Source organism: Hemicordylus capensis, chromosome 3 (genome assembly GCF_027244095.1).
Source record: "Hemicordylus capensis ecotype Gifberg chromosome 3, rHemCap1.1.pri, whole genome shotgun sequence".
NCBI lineage: Eukaryota > Metazoa > Chordata > Lepidosauria > Squamata > Cordylidae > Hemicordylus > Hemicordylus capensis.
The window spans coordinates 187,418,967-187,432,118 of record NC_069659.1 but is presented as its reverse complement, the minus strand read 5'-3'; the positions used below and the strand labels follow the sequence as shown (position 1 = coordinate 187,432,118).

General features: G+C 42.6%; 2 protein-coding genes across 20 annotated transcripts in view; one reads left to right on the top strand and one right to left on the bottom strand.

The window, feature by feature from the left end:
- LACC1 (laccase domain containing 1) overlaps positions 1 to 722 on the bottom strand; it is a 25,113-nt gene extending 24,391 nt beyond the window's left edge. The window contains exons 1-2 of one of the 2 annotated variants that reach the window (XM_053310516.1): positions 645 to 708; positions 502 to 561 (exon numbers count right to left, since the gene is read on the bottom strand). The gene's annotated coding sequence lies outside the window, so the exon portion shown is untranslated. Of the gene's footprint in view, positions 1 to 501; positions 562 to 644 lie in introns of both variants that reach the window. The other variant, XM_053310519.1, reaches the window with a different exon arrangement.
- Positions 1 to 13,152, top strand: part of CCDC122 (coiled-coil domain containing 122) — an 18,446-nt gene extending 5,294 nt beyond the window's left edge. For 17 of the 18 annotated variants that reach the window (XM_053310523.1, XM_053310530.1, XM_053310525.1 and 14 more), the window contains 5 exons: positions 660 to 772; positions 1,898 to 2,296; positions 8,939 to 9,055; positions 11,154 to 11,349; positions 12,115 to 13,152. In XM_053310523.1, the coding sequence (XP_053166498.1) occupies positions 660 to 772; positions 1,898 to 2,296; positions 8,939 to 9,055; positions 11,154 to 11,303 (779 nt within the window). In that variant the 3' untranslated portion in view covers positions 11,304 to 11,349; positions 12,115 to 13,152. The remainder of the gene's footprint in view (positions 1 to 659; positions 773 to 1,897; positions 2,297 to 8,938; positions 9,056 to 11,153; positions 11,350 to 12,114) is intronic. The other variant, XM_053310524.1, reaches the window with a different exon arrangement.

The window sequence follows — 13,152 nt, the reverse complement described above, 5'->3', positions numbered from 1 at the left end:
ACATTTGTACACAATGCAATCTCTCTTTCTCTTTACTGTGCTTCCCGAAAATATGTGTCTGAGGTATGGGGGCCCCTCAGAGACATATTTTCGGGAGGTGCAAGGAGCTGCTGAGGGAAGAGGAGCTTGTCGCAAACTGCCACTTATGCAGCAGCGCTATGTTTGTTTTATATACTGCCTTATATACTGCAGTTCACATGTTAGCCTGGATGTCAGGCACAGTTGCAGCAGTACAGTGCTGGTATGGACTAGCCAGTAATGATTTCAGCACATCCTGGGGAAGGGAAGGCCATCAAACCCCCCCCCCCGCCCTGCTTCTGCATGAGCAGTGGAGCTGAGTTAGTTGCACTCTTCAGAATCACCAATGCTTCTCCTGGAGCACTGATGCTTCCTTAGCCTGGATGTGGGCTAATATTTGCAATAAAGAGAGAGAGAGGAAAGGAAGGGAATCTGACTCTCACAGTAGAGACAGGTAGAACAGTTAGGGAAACCCTTACTCACTTTCTCTACTCCCAGTGCCCCTAGTGATCATTACGATAGTTGGTGCAAAAGGTCGATGCACTGGAAATAAACAAGGTTTATGTTAATGGAGTACTTAGTAATCTGTTTCTCTCAAATTTTGTTCTGACCTTTGTTTCACTTACTGTTTTTATTTCTAGGCATGGCTAATCCAAGTTCATCATTAGTTGAAGTTGTGAAACAAGTAGCAGAGCAACAGCATACTCAAGCCTCTGAAATAGAAAAAAACAAGACTGTTCTTGTACGGTTGCAGGTAATATAATTTGGCATTTTTCTTTTAAATTTATTTTTACAGTATTATAAAAGAAAGTGCCAGTCTGAAAACTCTACTTGAAATTTTTCTAGTTTTTGTTTTGAGACACTAAGATCTCAATGACAGTCCAGAGTCATGGCTGATTGCCTGATTGAATGATTGAATAGGCTGATTGCCTGACTGCTGATTGAATAGGCTGATTGCCTATTCCAGAACTGTTTTTTAGGTCTAATTTATGTGACCAAACACACTGCTGTCTGTAAAACTAAATCATAAATATGAAACCAGAGTTTGGAGTTGTAATGATGAGTGTGTGTTTGTTAATTGTGATATTGATTCACAAATTTGCAAGTTGGTCTTACAAACTACAACCAGCTGACTGGATGATACCTACTAGAAGAATGCCTAGTTTTGATTTTAGATTATATTCCATTAGTTGTTGAACACTGTGATGACTAGTTAATAAGCTTGCTGACAGCAAGAGAGAGCCTAAACGTTGAAAAGCTTCAGGGGCTGTAACACTGAAACATTAGCTTTCAGTCAAGATGTAGGATATAGCTTCTGGCTGGGATCCAGTGATGTTTTCGGTTTTCAAAGCCTTGGGTGTGCCCAGTAGAATTTACAACTTGTTCCCTTTATTTTTTAATTTACAATACTTTTACAATTTACAATATTCTCCCCCATGCCATATCACAGACCTCTTATGAAATTATTTACAGTCTCAAAATAGATTTGCTGTGTGGTATGGGGAGCTACTGCTTGAGAAACAGAATTCCAAACCTCCCTTGGGCATGTAGAATTAGTCATGCAGTTCTAGTATCTAGATCATTATGGCAAAATAACAAATTTAAAAAAGGGTGATAACATAAAAACATGTTTCTGGAAATCTGATCTTTGTAGTTTCAAGATAAAGTGGATCCATGTGCGCTTTTTACACTGCTGTAACTTTTCATATTATTAATAAGAATACCATCAAGATTTTGTTATAAATACATATTAAAAAGAGCATATATATTAATTAATTGTCAGTAGCATTGTGCAGATGTCAGTAACTTTGTGCAAATAGTTTAGTATTGCTTACCAAAAAATTAATTTCATACTGTACTGATTCCCCTCATCCTGTAGACTCAGCTTCGGGACCTTGAGACACAAATGAATTGCGTTGTAGCAGAAGGAAAGGCAGCAGATAGCCAAATTTATCATCAAGATGAAGCCATAGCAACTACAAAAGATCGTTGTAAAAATCTAGAGGCTGAGATCAGAGCCTTGTACACTGAGAATATAAAGCTAAAGTTTGACACAGAAGCATTCCAAGAAGAGTTTAAAATTATGCTTCAAAGAAACAATGCCTACTATGAGAAAATGGCAGCTCACAGAGACTATTTTTGGGAAGCAGAAAGCAAATTGCCATTTATGATTGAGATCACTAAAAAAAGAGCTGCAGTAAAAGAAATGATCATAGTCAAGCAAGAGTTAATGTCTGCTCTTCATAATTCAGAAGGAAATGCTGCTAAGACAGTCCAGGTCCACTTAATTTTTCTTTTCAACTATTTAATTGTTTATGCAAAATTGTATTTGTTGTCCAGAAGTATCCCCATTTAGAGACATGTCTAAATTAAAAAAATTGGGGGGGGGGAGCAGCATAGTAGGATAGCTGTTCTAAACTACACCTTGATATTCTGATCACAAGGCTGACATACAGAGCAAGGATACACTAATACAGCAAGAGAGCAGCCCAATACAACTTCCCAACTAACTGCAACTATAGTGGTGAAATGGCAATTTTTGATGCCCTCCCCCAGGAAGTGCTCTGTTCCATCTGAAAATATGTCCCTGAAAGCTACAGAACCCACAGGGACATATTTTCAGGTTATATGGAGGCTTTCATGGGGAAGAGGAGGGCACCAAAAATTGCCCCTTCTCTGCTGCACCAGTGAAGTTAGTTGAGAAGTTCTGTTAGGTTGCTCTCTCCCTGCACCAGTGCATCCTTGCTCTGTATATCATCCACAGTGTTTAAACTGCACTCCGTAACTCAGCATCTATTAAACTGCAACAGTTGCAGCTGACTGGGGTCAGCCACTTCTGAACAATGGCTGACTTCCTGACTAACGAAGCATCAGTGCAACAGGAGAAGTACCAGTGTAGCAGTAAAGCTTCTGAAGAGTTTCTGAAGAGTGACCCTCAGTGACATAATTTCAGGTGGCACAGAGTGCGTCCTGGAGAAGAGGAAATTGTTGAAATTTGCATCCTCTGCTGAGTCAGCAGTGTTGCTGAGTTAATTGAACTTTTCAGAAGCACCAGTGCTTCTCTCATTGCACTGGTGCTTTGTTAGTGAGGAATCAGATTGTTAGCCATGGGTTTATTCCATCATGAACACTATATATATAATTCGCTAAGACGTACCCTTGGCTAATCCCATGTGTGGCAGCTCTCGCAAGAGTTCACAAGAGAGCTGCTGGAAGGGAGAGAGGAAAGCAACAGCAGGCGCAGTGAAGATAAGACCAACAGGCAGGGAGAGAAAGTGGACAGGGGGGAAAGAAAGTGGTGGGGGGAAGTAGGGGGAGGAATGGGCAACCGGCAAGTGGCGGGGGGAGGGACAGGTAACTGACATGCAGGGGGGGAGAATGGGTGACCAGCGAGTGGGGGGAGGGAAGAATGGGCAACTGGTGAGCGGGGGGGGGGAGAACAGGCTCCGGGGGCTGGGGACAGGTAAGCGGGTGGTGGGAGCCAAAGGCTGAGTGCACTAGCGCATAGATGCTCTGTGAGGGTTTAGCTAGTATGGATGATTTTATGGAGTGTCTACATGGCATCATTTGCACTGCATGGTCCTCCTCTTAAGGACCACCACCCCCTGATCAGATATTCTGACTTTAAAGCCCTAGTGGAACAACATGCATAATGACCAAAGGTGTAGACGGGCCATAGCACAACTTCTTTGGGCCTGAAGAGGAGTGGTAATATAGGTGTGTAGTGGATTTAACTTAGCCTTTGTCTTAGAGCAAGCTCATCTGATGGGAAGAAAAATGCTGAATCATCCTCTCTCTCTTGCTTTCACCCACAAAGCTGGGTGAAAGCAACTGTTCCTTTAAACTTAAACTGTTTCCTTAGTAGCTTAATCGCTGCCACCGTGTCAACTTTTTAAGAGAGCTTAATCCCCACCACCACCCTGATGTGGACAAATTTCCAGGGAACTCTCCTTCTCTTTACCGATTGAAAAGTACAAAAAACAACAACACCTTCCACGTGCAGCCTACATGTGATGAGAAAACTTGATAGAGTTGCTGAGCAAACAAACTTGAGATGTGTGTTGTACCAGAGCAAGTCTTTTCCCCAGCCCCCATTTCCTGGGTTAAAAATCCACTCAAGAAGCTGGTTAAGATTTGCAAAGAACAACAACAACAAAAACTTTATTCAAAATACTACAGACAGTTTCCGTCAGCTTTTAGTTACAGGTAAAAGAAACATTCAGAAGTTGCAAGAATACTTCAAAAAGCACCCCATTTGCAAGGAACAGGGATATAGGAACCTTTAAAAGCACCTTTAAAGGTTACAGAGACTTTTGCAGCACCCTGGATGGATAGATGGGCCCAGGCTCAGTGGTTTCTTAGCTTATTACATTACAGATAAAACACAATAGACCAGTTGTAAGGATTTGCAAAGCACATCAAAGGAAAGTAAGAAGTTAACATGAGCTAACTAACAAACGGGCTAAACCCTTTCCTGAAGCCTGGCTTCCTTCCTGAACTCACCAAATTCAAGGCCCCTGCAGTCCTAACTTCCCAGGATTGCAGTCCTCCTTGTTGCAGCCATTTGCCTGGCCAACAACCTGTTGCAAGCCCCGGCTGGCTCCAAATGAGAACAAATAACTCCTTCTCTTCCTGTTGCAAGGCCCTCTAGGGCCCACCATGTCCTGAGTGGCTGATCCCTAGAGGTCACTGCCTGTCATTCAAAACAGCATTCACTTCTGGTTCACTCTTTAGGGGAAGGAGGGGCGTTCACTTCAAGGTGGTAAATGGTGACACATCAGAGTTGACTCACAAGGTCACATGCCTTTGTCTTTCATACCACTTTAGTTCTGGTCATTGCCTTTTGCAGTTCTTTTTTTTTTTTTTTAAACCAAGGCCAGTTTGTTTTGTTTGTTTGTTTATTATATTTCTATACCACCTGACATGTACATCCCTAGGCAATGTACATTAGTTAAAATACAATATAAAAACAGGATAAAATGATTAAAACAATTATGATATAAAATCAGTTAAAATTAATTAAAAGCCTGAGAAAACAGGTGTGTCATACGGGTCTTTTTAAAAACAGCCAGAGATGGAGAAACTCTGATTTTAACAAGGAGTGCATTCTAGAGCCCTGAGGCAGCCACGGAGAAGGCCTGGCCCCGAGTAGCCACCACATAAACTGGTCGTATCTGTAACCAGACCTACGCAGATGATCTTAATAGGCAGGAGTGTTTGTGACAAAAGTTACCTTACAGACCACCTTCTTCTGAATGATCCCCACTGCATATCAGGGGGCAAAAGGCTATACTTGCATGCAGTTGCTATTTCACATGCAGATCAATGTGGGAATCCATGGAAAAACCAGCGGGGAAAGCTCTATTTAGAGAAGGCAATACTGGATCACTACAGCATTAACTGGTCAGCTGCAGTTATGAGTATCAAAGGCTGAGCCCATGAGCTCTTTATCCTCCCTCCTTTCCTTTCCCCCATTTTCCTATTTACTTACCAGATATTCTAGCTTTGTCAAACCACAACTCTGCAGCTCTTGCAAAGCTGGGAATGTAAAATCAAATTGTGGTTTCACATCCTAGTTTGTAAGCCACAGTTAAATTACAGTTTCCAACTCCTCATTAGCCAATTAACAAACCAGGACTGAGACACTGCAGTTCCGCAATGGAACCAGGAAAGCAAGAGGAAGGGGAAACATGTGGGCTCATTCATGTTCCTGACCAAATAAACCATAGGGGCTCTTCACACGATTGTAGAAAATCGGGCTAGCCTCTGCTAGCCTGATTTTCTACAATCATGAGAACCATCGGGCTCAGCTGCGAGCCCGGTGGTTCTTGAGCGGGTAACCTGCTCAAGAAGCCCACCCCTAAAACCGGGTTTGCAGAGCGAGCGCTCTGCAAACCCATTTTAAAAAAAATCATGAGTAGCTGTGGCGCGGCTCTGTGCCACAGTTACTCACGAGTAGACCCCCGGTGGGAGGCTGAAAAGCAGCCTCCCGGCTTGGGGGTCTCCCCAGTATGCCCTGCACGCTTGCGCAGGGTATACTAGAGCTTCTGGGGGCCACGAAGGGATGGGGGGGGGGAACAAACTGGCTGAAGGGATGAAAATGAAATGAAGATGGGACAGGAAGACAAATAGATTGTGAGGGGGAAGAGACAGGGAGAACTAGGAATGCATATGCTCTGCATTAGGTCAGCTAGTGTGTGTTGAGGATGAAAGAATATATATATATATATATATATATATATATATATATATATATATATATGATGAAGGAACCATGAGGAGAGCAAAAGCTTCCTGGGGCCTAACTCCCCAGCCCCCACCAGCTCCGTCACAGAGCCGGCAATCATGTGGGTGGCCAATCCGGCTGCCCAGGGCTCCGCCCTGATCGTCTGTGGGGAAAGCTGGCTTAGCCCGCTCTCCCCGCTGAGCTTCACAAACTGGGTCTCACTGATCATGAGACCCAGCTCAGAGTGTGTTCATTTGGCATCAGACTTCGCAAATCATCTTGACTTGCATTGCTTTTATTGTGATAGCTAAATTCTATTCCCTGTCCTACTTTTATTTTAACACTAGCTGATGCCTACTTTGAAAATATGTATAAAAGGATTATTATTTAGAAGATATACTAAAGATATTTACTGCTTTTCAACAAAAAAATTTCTGAAAGCAATTTATAGAGCAAAATCAATGAGAAGATGGTTCCCTGTTTCAAAGGGGATTACAATCTAAAAAGAAATATAAGGGAGACATAAACAATATCCACGAGAGGAGTACTGTGCTGATCTGAATCAGCACAGTTGGTATCCCCTGCCATATGTAAGAAGGGGATCCCTGAGATTCCTGCAGTGAACCTCTTGGCTGCAAGGCAGAGACTTCCTGGGCTGTGATGTGATAATAAGCTCAAAGGTGACTTGCTGTCCCAGATAGCCAGCCCATAAAGATTTCCAGGTCAGATTGGGACTTCATTAGAATAACAGCAGACTCACCTGGCTGCATGACCTATTTCCTGTTCCTCACCCTCTGACTGCCTAGCAATAGGGCAGGGTTTTTCATTGTGGCAGTAGTAGGTTAGGTGCAATAAGGTATGTTCTTGCACACAGTTATTCCCAGGTAGATTGTTAAAAGGCAATAAGAAACTAGAGTGTTCATTTCTGGATTTGTTTTTCTTCTCCATTTAATCCTAAAAAGCAGCAATAAGAAACTAGCGCTGTGTTCATTTTGGCATTTGTCTTTGTTCTCCATTTAATCCTAACACACTTTGCCATTCTTACCTGTCTTTGACTCATCAATTAAAAATATGTGAACTTTCAGGTGCTTGTTAGTGACAGCAGGATCCATAGGGTGACCTGAACACACATGTCGTAGAACTGCATATGTGTTCACAAAGAAATGTGAATATGTTTAAAATCTAGTGTTTTTTAAAAATGACATTTTTAGTCACTTTTCAAATGTTTGGGCATTTACTAATGACCGAACTATGATATTGGGGGCCCTCCACCCCACAGAAGAGCTAATAGCAGCTGTGTGTGTGAATCAGGAAATCATCACGAAGTGATAAACCGCCTTTCCCTAGTTCTACTTTCCTACTCAGATTAGCAGATCCTCGCAGATGCTCTGAAGTAAGGAAAAAGATGCTGGGAGATCCAATCATGAATCTCCTGCATAATTTCCAGTTTGGCCCTAAAGATCAGGAGGCATGGGTGTGAAGAGCTTTATTCACCCATCACAATCTATTTGTCTCCCTGTCCTTTCTTCATTTCATTTTCATCCCTTCGGCCAGTTTGCCCCCCCCGTCCCTTCGGCCAGTTTGCCCCCCCCGTCCCTTCGGCCAGTTTGCCCCCCCCGTCCCTTCGGCCAGTTTGCCCCCCCCGTCCCTTCGGCCAGTTTGCCCCCCCCGTCCCTTCGGCCAGTTTGCCCCCCCCGTCCCTTCGGCCAGTTTGCCCCCCCCGTCCCTTCGGCCAGTTTGCCCCCCCCGTCCCTTCGGCCAGTTTGCCCCCCCCGTCCCTTCGGCCAGTTTGCCCCCCCCGTCCCTTCGGCCAGTTTGCCCCCCCCGTCCCTTCGGCCAGTTTGCCCCCCCCGTCCCTTCGGCCAGTTTGCCCCCCCCGTCCCTTCGGCCAGTTTGCCCCCCCCGTCCCTTCGGCCAGTTTGCCCCCCCCGTCCCTTCGGCCAGTTTGCCCCCCCCGTCCCTTCGGCCAGTTTGCCCCCCCCGTCCCTTCGGCCAGTTTGCCCCCCCCCGTCCCTTCGGCCAGTTTGCCCCCCCCCGTCCCTTCGGCCAGTTTGCCCCCCCCCGTCCCTTCGGCCAGTTTGTTCCTCCCCACCCGTCCCTTCGGCCAGTTTGTTCCTCCCCACCCGTCCCTTCGGCCAGTTTGTTCCTCCCCACAACCATTCGGCCCATTCAACCATCCATTCGTTCTCCCCCCATCCTTTTGGGCAGTTTGTTCTCCCCACCCACCCACCCCCTTCGGCCAGTTCGCTCTCCCCCTCCCCACATCCCTTCGGCCAGTTTGTTCTTGCCCCCATCCTTTCTGCCCTGGTTTTGCCACCTGTGCCGCCATCTGCTTGGCCTTCCTCCTCACGAGAAGGCGGGCGGTTGGAGCCGGCTCGCAGTGGCACCTCCTCCTCAACATCCCTCCCTCCTTGGCAGGCTGGCTTGGAGAGAGGCTCCCCCTGCTGTGCTCTGCTCTGTTCTGCCCTGCCAGGATATCTCATGAGAGCTGCCATAAAAATTGATATATTATTTCTCTCTTTGGTATTTGCTGATTACTGGTCGTTTCCCATCCTCCCATTTACTTGTAACGTGGAATGTGAAGAAAAATGTCTTACAGCAATTTAACTGTTGGCCAGTACATATGTTTGTTTTATCATCAATATTCCAGTGAAATGTGCTTGAAGAAAAATACTGTTTTTTATTATCTTATAGGATGAAATTGCATATTTGGAAAGTGAAATGAATGTATTGAAACAAGCTATCCATGAAAAGGGAAATATACTTCAGAATGAAAAAACCTTGCATGGGAGACTTCGGAAAGAAATTGAGGTGAATTTCCGTTATTTCAGTAAATGCCTCTTTAGTTCCGTGGTAGCTCACATGGTCTAGGTAAAGAACTTCTGATAGAAACACTAGAGTTTATGCATGTATTGAATTATAATTCTGGTAGTCCAACAATAATGAAAAATACCCAGTATTATTGAAATTCCTCTTCCCATCTCCATCTCAAAAAGACATGCAAAAGCTCATATTTTGTTTCTGCCATGCATAATAGTTAAATTTTCTAATTATTGACTGACATCGAGAACACTGAACAGCGGTTCACAGTAGCTCCCAGTGTCTGCTGCCATGCAGCACTAGCCCCCATGTTGGTGCACCCACTCACTAAAGCATGGGCATTCTTGTGCAAGAGTACAAATACTTTTAAAAGCTCAGTCATGCTCCAGAAATGTTCTGTTAGAATGGAAACACTGCTGACCATCAGTTTATTGACAACACCCAACTGTATTTAGATTGTGAACCCTTTAGGGACATGGATCCATTTTATTTATTTGTTATTTCTCTGTGTAAATCACCCTGAGCTATTTTTGGAAAGGCGGTATAGAAATCGAATGAATGAATGAATGAATGTATCTCTCTTTCTCTTTCTCTTCAGACTGTGACTCCATCATCTCTACCCTCTACAAGTCTCTAGTTTTCCAAATCTGCATTGACTTTTTTTGATAATCTGTGTTTAGTTCAAGGTGCTGGTTTTAATTTTAATTTAATATAATGCTGCTTGCTTCCTTTTTATTTCAGTGTGACTGGTACAACCAACCAAGAGTGACCCTAGTGATTGTTTTCATGGAAACATCATTAAAGCATATATGCTGTTCAGACAAGCAGCCAAACCCAGCTTGTCTGAGACGAAAGTTTGGGCGGTATATAAATGTGATGAATGAATGAATGAATAAATAAATAAGAGAGAGGTATTCTCAGTGTCTCCTCCCCAGTTGCAAAAGTCCCTTTTTATGAATGTAACATGTAATTGGAGAGAGGAAGATGTCTGAAAAACCGAAATTATTTTTTGTAGGAAAATTAATTCGGGACGGGTATAGAAAAATCTGAAATGTCATAAATACACTGTACAGGACCCAGATTAAGTAGATCCAATGATTACCATTGATATTAATAAGACAACTTAGTCACAACTTACTTAAGTTGCATTAATTTCAGTGAGACTCAGGTTGTGACTAACTTAGTCTAGATCCTGCTTACTGCATGTTATATAATCCCTGGAGAAAAAAATGTGTGAAAGACAAAAAAGTCATGCACAGAACCATTGTTGGTGGGCAGGGCGGGCATGAGGGGAAGGCAGATCCAGCTTACCTTCTCCCCAGACGAGCAAGGTCCATGTGTGGGCCATGTGGCTCACACACCCACACGATCTGCACCCAGAAAAATGCGTCCCGGCTTCCAGATATCCCACAATGCATTATGCGACAAGTGCGGTGCATTGGGAGATTCGCCCATGAGTTGAGTGCTCTAGGTGCCTGGCTCTGAGAGTCCTCAGGCTGCATGCAGCCTGAGCACACACATGACCTTGGTCCTGGGGTCGAGGGTGCACTTGCGCCCTCTAACCCAGGCTAAAGGCTGGGTTAGAATGTCGGGCTAATGGGGCCGGCAGCACCGGTATCGGCCTCAATCCTGGCATTTCACATGGGCAGCAAAACCAGGCAGGGCTGCCCAAGCCTGGGTTTGGTTGCTTGTCTGAACAGCCTCAATGTCTGCTGATCTCTCCCATTTATGTTGCTGCTAAAACAGAAGAAATAGCACCATAAATGTGCTGCTCAAATAATATATGTTGCAAATAAATCATATGGTTCAATTTTTGTCACCCTTTAAATTGAGACATGTAGTTGGAAGTCCAAGTCAATAATCTTGGGTAATCCAAACAGTTGTCCTCCCCCACCCCCCGTTTTCTTATTTTAACAGCTGGATCTTATGACTTATATGGTTTTTGTTTTTTCTTATTTTCTGTCTATGCATTGCATAGAAATGATGGGAAATTTTATTTTATATGCGTTGTATATATGCTTGAATTGTATTTTTTGTTGCAGCCTAATGCCATAGAAATAAAATTTTATCTATATATCTATTTTTACAGGTGGAGCATAAAAGATGTGAAGCCATACTAAAACGTTTGCATTGTCAAGTGAACAAACTGCAGTCTAGTAAAAGACAGTGGAAGTGGACCATTCAACAGCTGGAAGAGAAAGCAGAGGAACTAAGGAGGCTTCTCGGCATAAATGAGTGATAGGTGATATGCTCATTTCATGCCCTCTCTGCAACAAATCTGCTAGGTAAGTTTTAAGCTTAATATTGTTATTATTACTAATAATAATAATTACTAATATTGTTATTGTTACTAAGGAGGCTTCTCAGCATAAATGAGTGATAGGTGATGTGCTCATTTCATGCCCTCTCTGCAACAAACCTGCTAGGTAAGTTTTAAGCTTAATATTGTTATTATCTTTAATGAGGCTTTTCTATTTCCCATCTTGTATTTTATGTCTAACTGCTAACTTTTTTCAATTGAAATAACAATCTATTAAATAATGCATTTATTACCTAAATTGCAATGATTGTTTGGATGGACAGGCCCATCAGCTGACATGGGCAGGAGTTGTGCATGCCCAGTCTTTCCCCCAATGTGTTTTGGCAGGATCAGTCAGACATATCATTCAATCTGTCCCTCTGTGATGCATAAAACCAGCAAACCTGGAGCAGTAGCACTGATGACTGCTGCTAGTCATCAGGGGAAAGAAAGAGGCTACCTCCTTATTACCTGACTTGCTGTTTTTATGAAATTATTTTTGTTTAATCGTTTTTAGGCCTTACAAATATGGTCTCAGAAGCCAGAAAACAGAGTTAATTCTGGTTTAATGTTATGATATGCAAAACAATACCAAGTCTCGGACAGGAAAATTCATAAAGCAAAATGTTTCATTTATTCCTACCAAAATCTCACACTCACAATTTTTTGGTGGTGAAACATAAATTAATGAGTACAAAATATGCTAAAGCTGCAATCCTAAACATGCTTACTTTGAATTAAATCACAACAGGATAACTGGAACTGATGTCTGAACCTCTATATTCATATGCAGGATTGACTTTGCTGTTCCAGCATGAATAGAAGAAGACTGGATAAATGAATATTAGGGGATTGACCTATGTGTATCCTGAGGCTGTGACAATCATAGGCTGCCTGCAGTCTTCATGTTGTTCAGTTTATTTTTAAAAATGTGGCAGTTGTCATCCACTATCCCTTAATACCTGACAGTGACAAAAGTCATCCTAGGTCTGCTATAGCAGAGGCTTTTAAAGTGTGCTTTCCTTTCCAGATAGTGCCTTTTTGCATAACTCCCTATGCAGTGGTATAGCTAAATGTCTCATCATACAAGTGAATTAAGTGCTTCTGAAGTTTTTCTCTCCCCCACCCCCAACTATGCAATTTACCTTTTTATTTAGTAGGAGGTCAGTGTTATGTAAGGGTGGGGTGGGGAAAAATGTTATTTGTTTAATCAGTTATTTTGTTAGGGCTCATCTTGACTCTAATTGCTATGGAACAGGTTTCTTTGAATTTATCTAAAACAAGGGTCGATTCATACTGTAAACCCAACCTATGTTGCTAAAAGAAGGATCAAGAGCACCTCAAGTTTATTCATTGCAGCCTTCATTCAAATAATGCTGACCCTTCTTATTACAGAAAATGACAAACAAATAATATTTTGATATGTTTGTTTAATATCTGTTTGGCCTGGCCTTCAAGGGTTTTTAAATAGTTGTAATTGGTTTTAATGTTGTAACCTGTTTTTCAGGGTTTTTAAAATGGTTGTGATTGTTTAATTCGTGTTTTCTGATGTTTTAATTGTTGTTTTATACTGTTTTACAGTTTTTGTTTTAATTGTTAACTGATTTTAATGCTTTTGTTTTTAATTGTAAACCGCCCTGAGCCATTTTGGAAGGGCGGTATAAAAATCGAATGAATGAATGAATGAATGAATGAATAGCAGGTTTTTGTTTCTTTGAAATGCACCCCCCTGCGAACTTTCATTTCTTGACATAAATTCAGAAAGAGAAATAAACAGAATAAAAAAGCA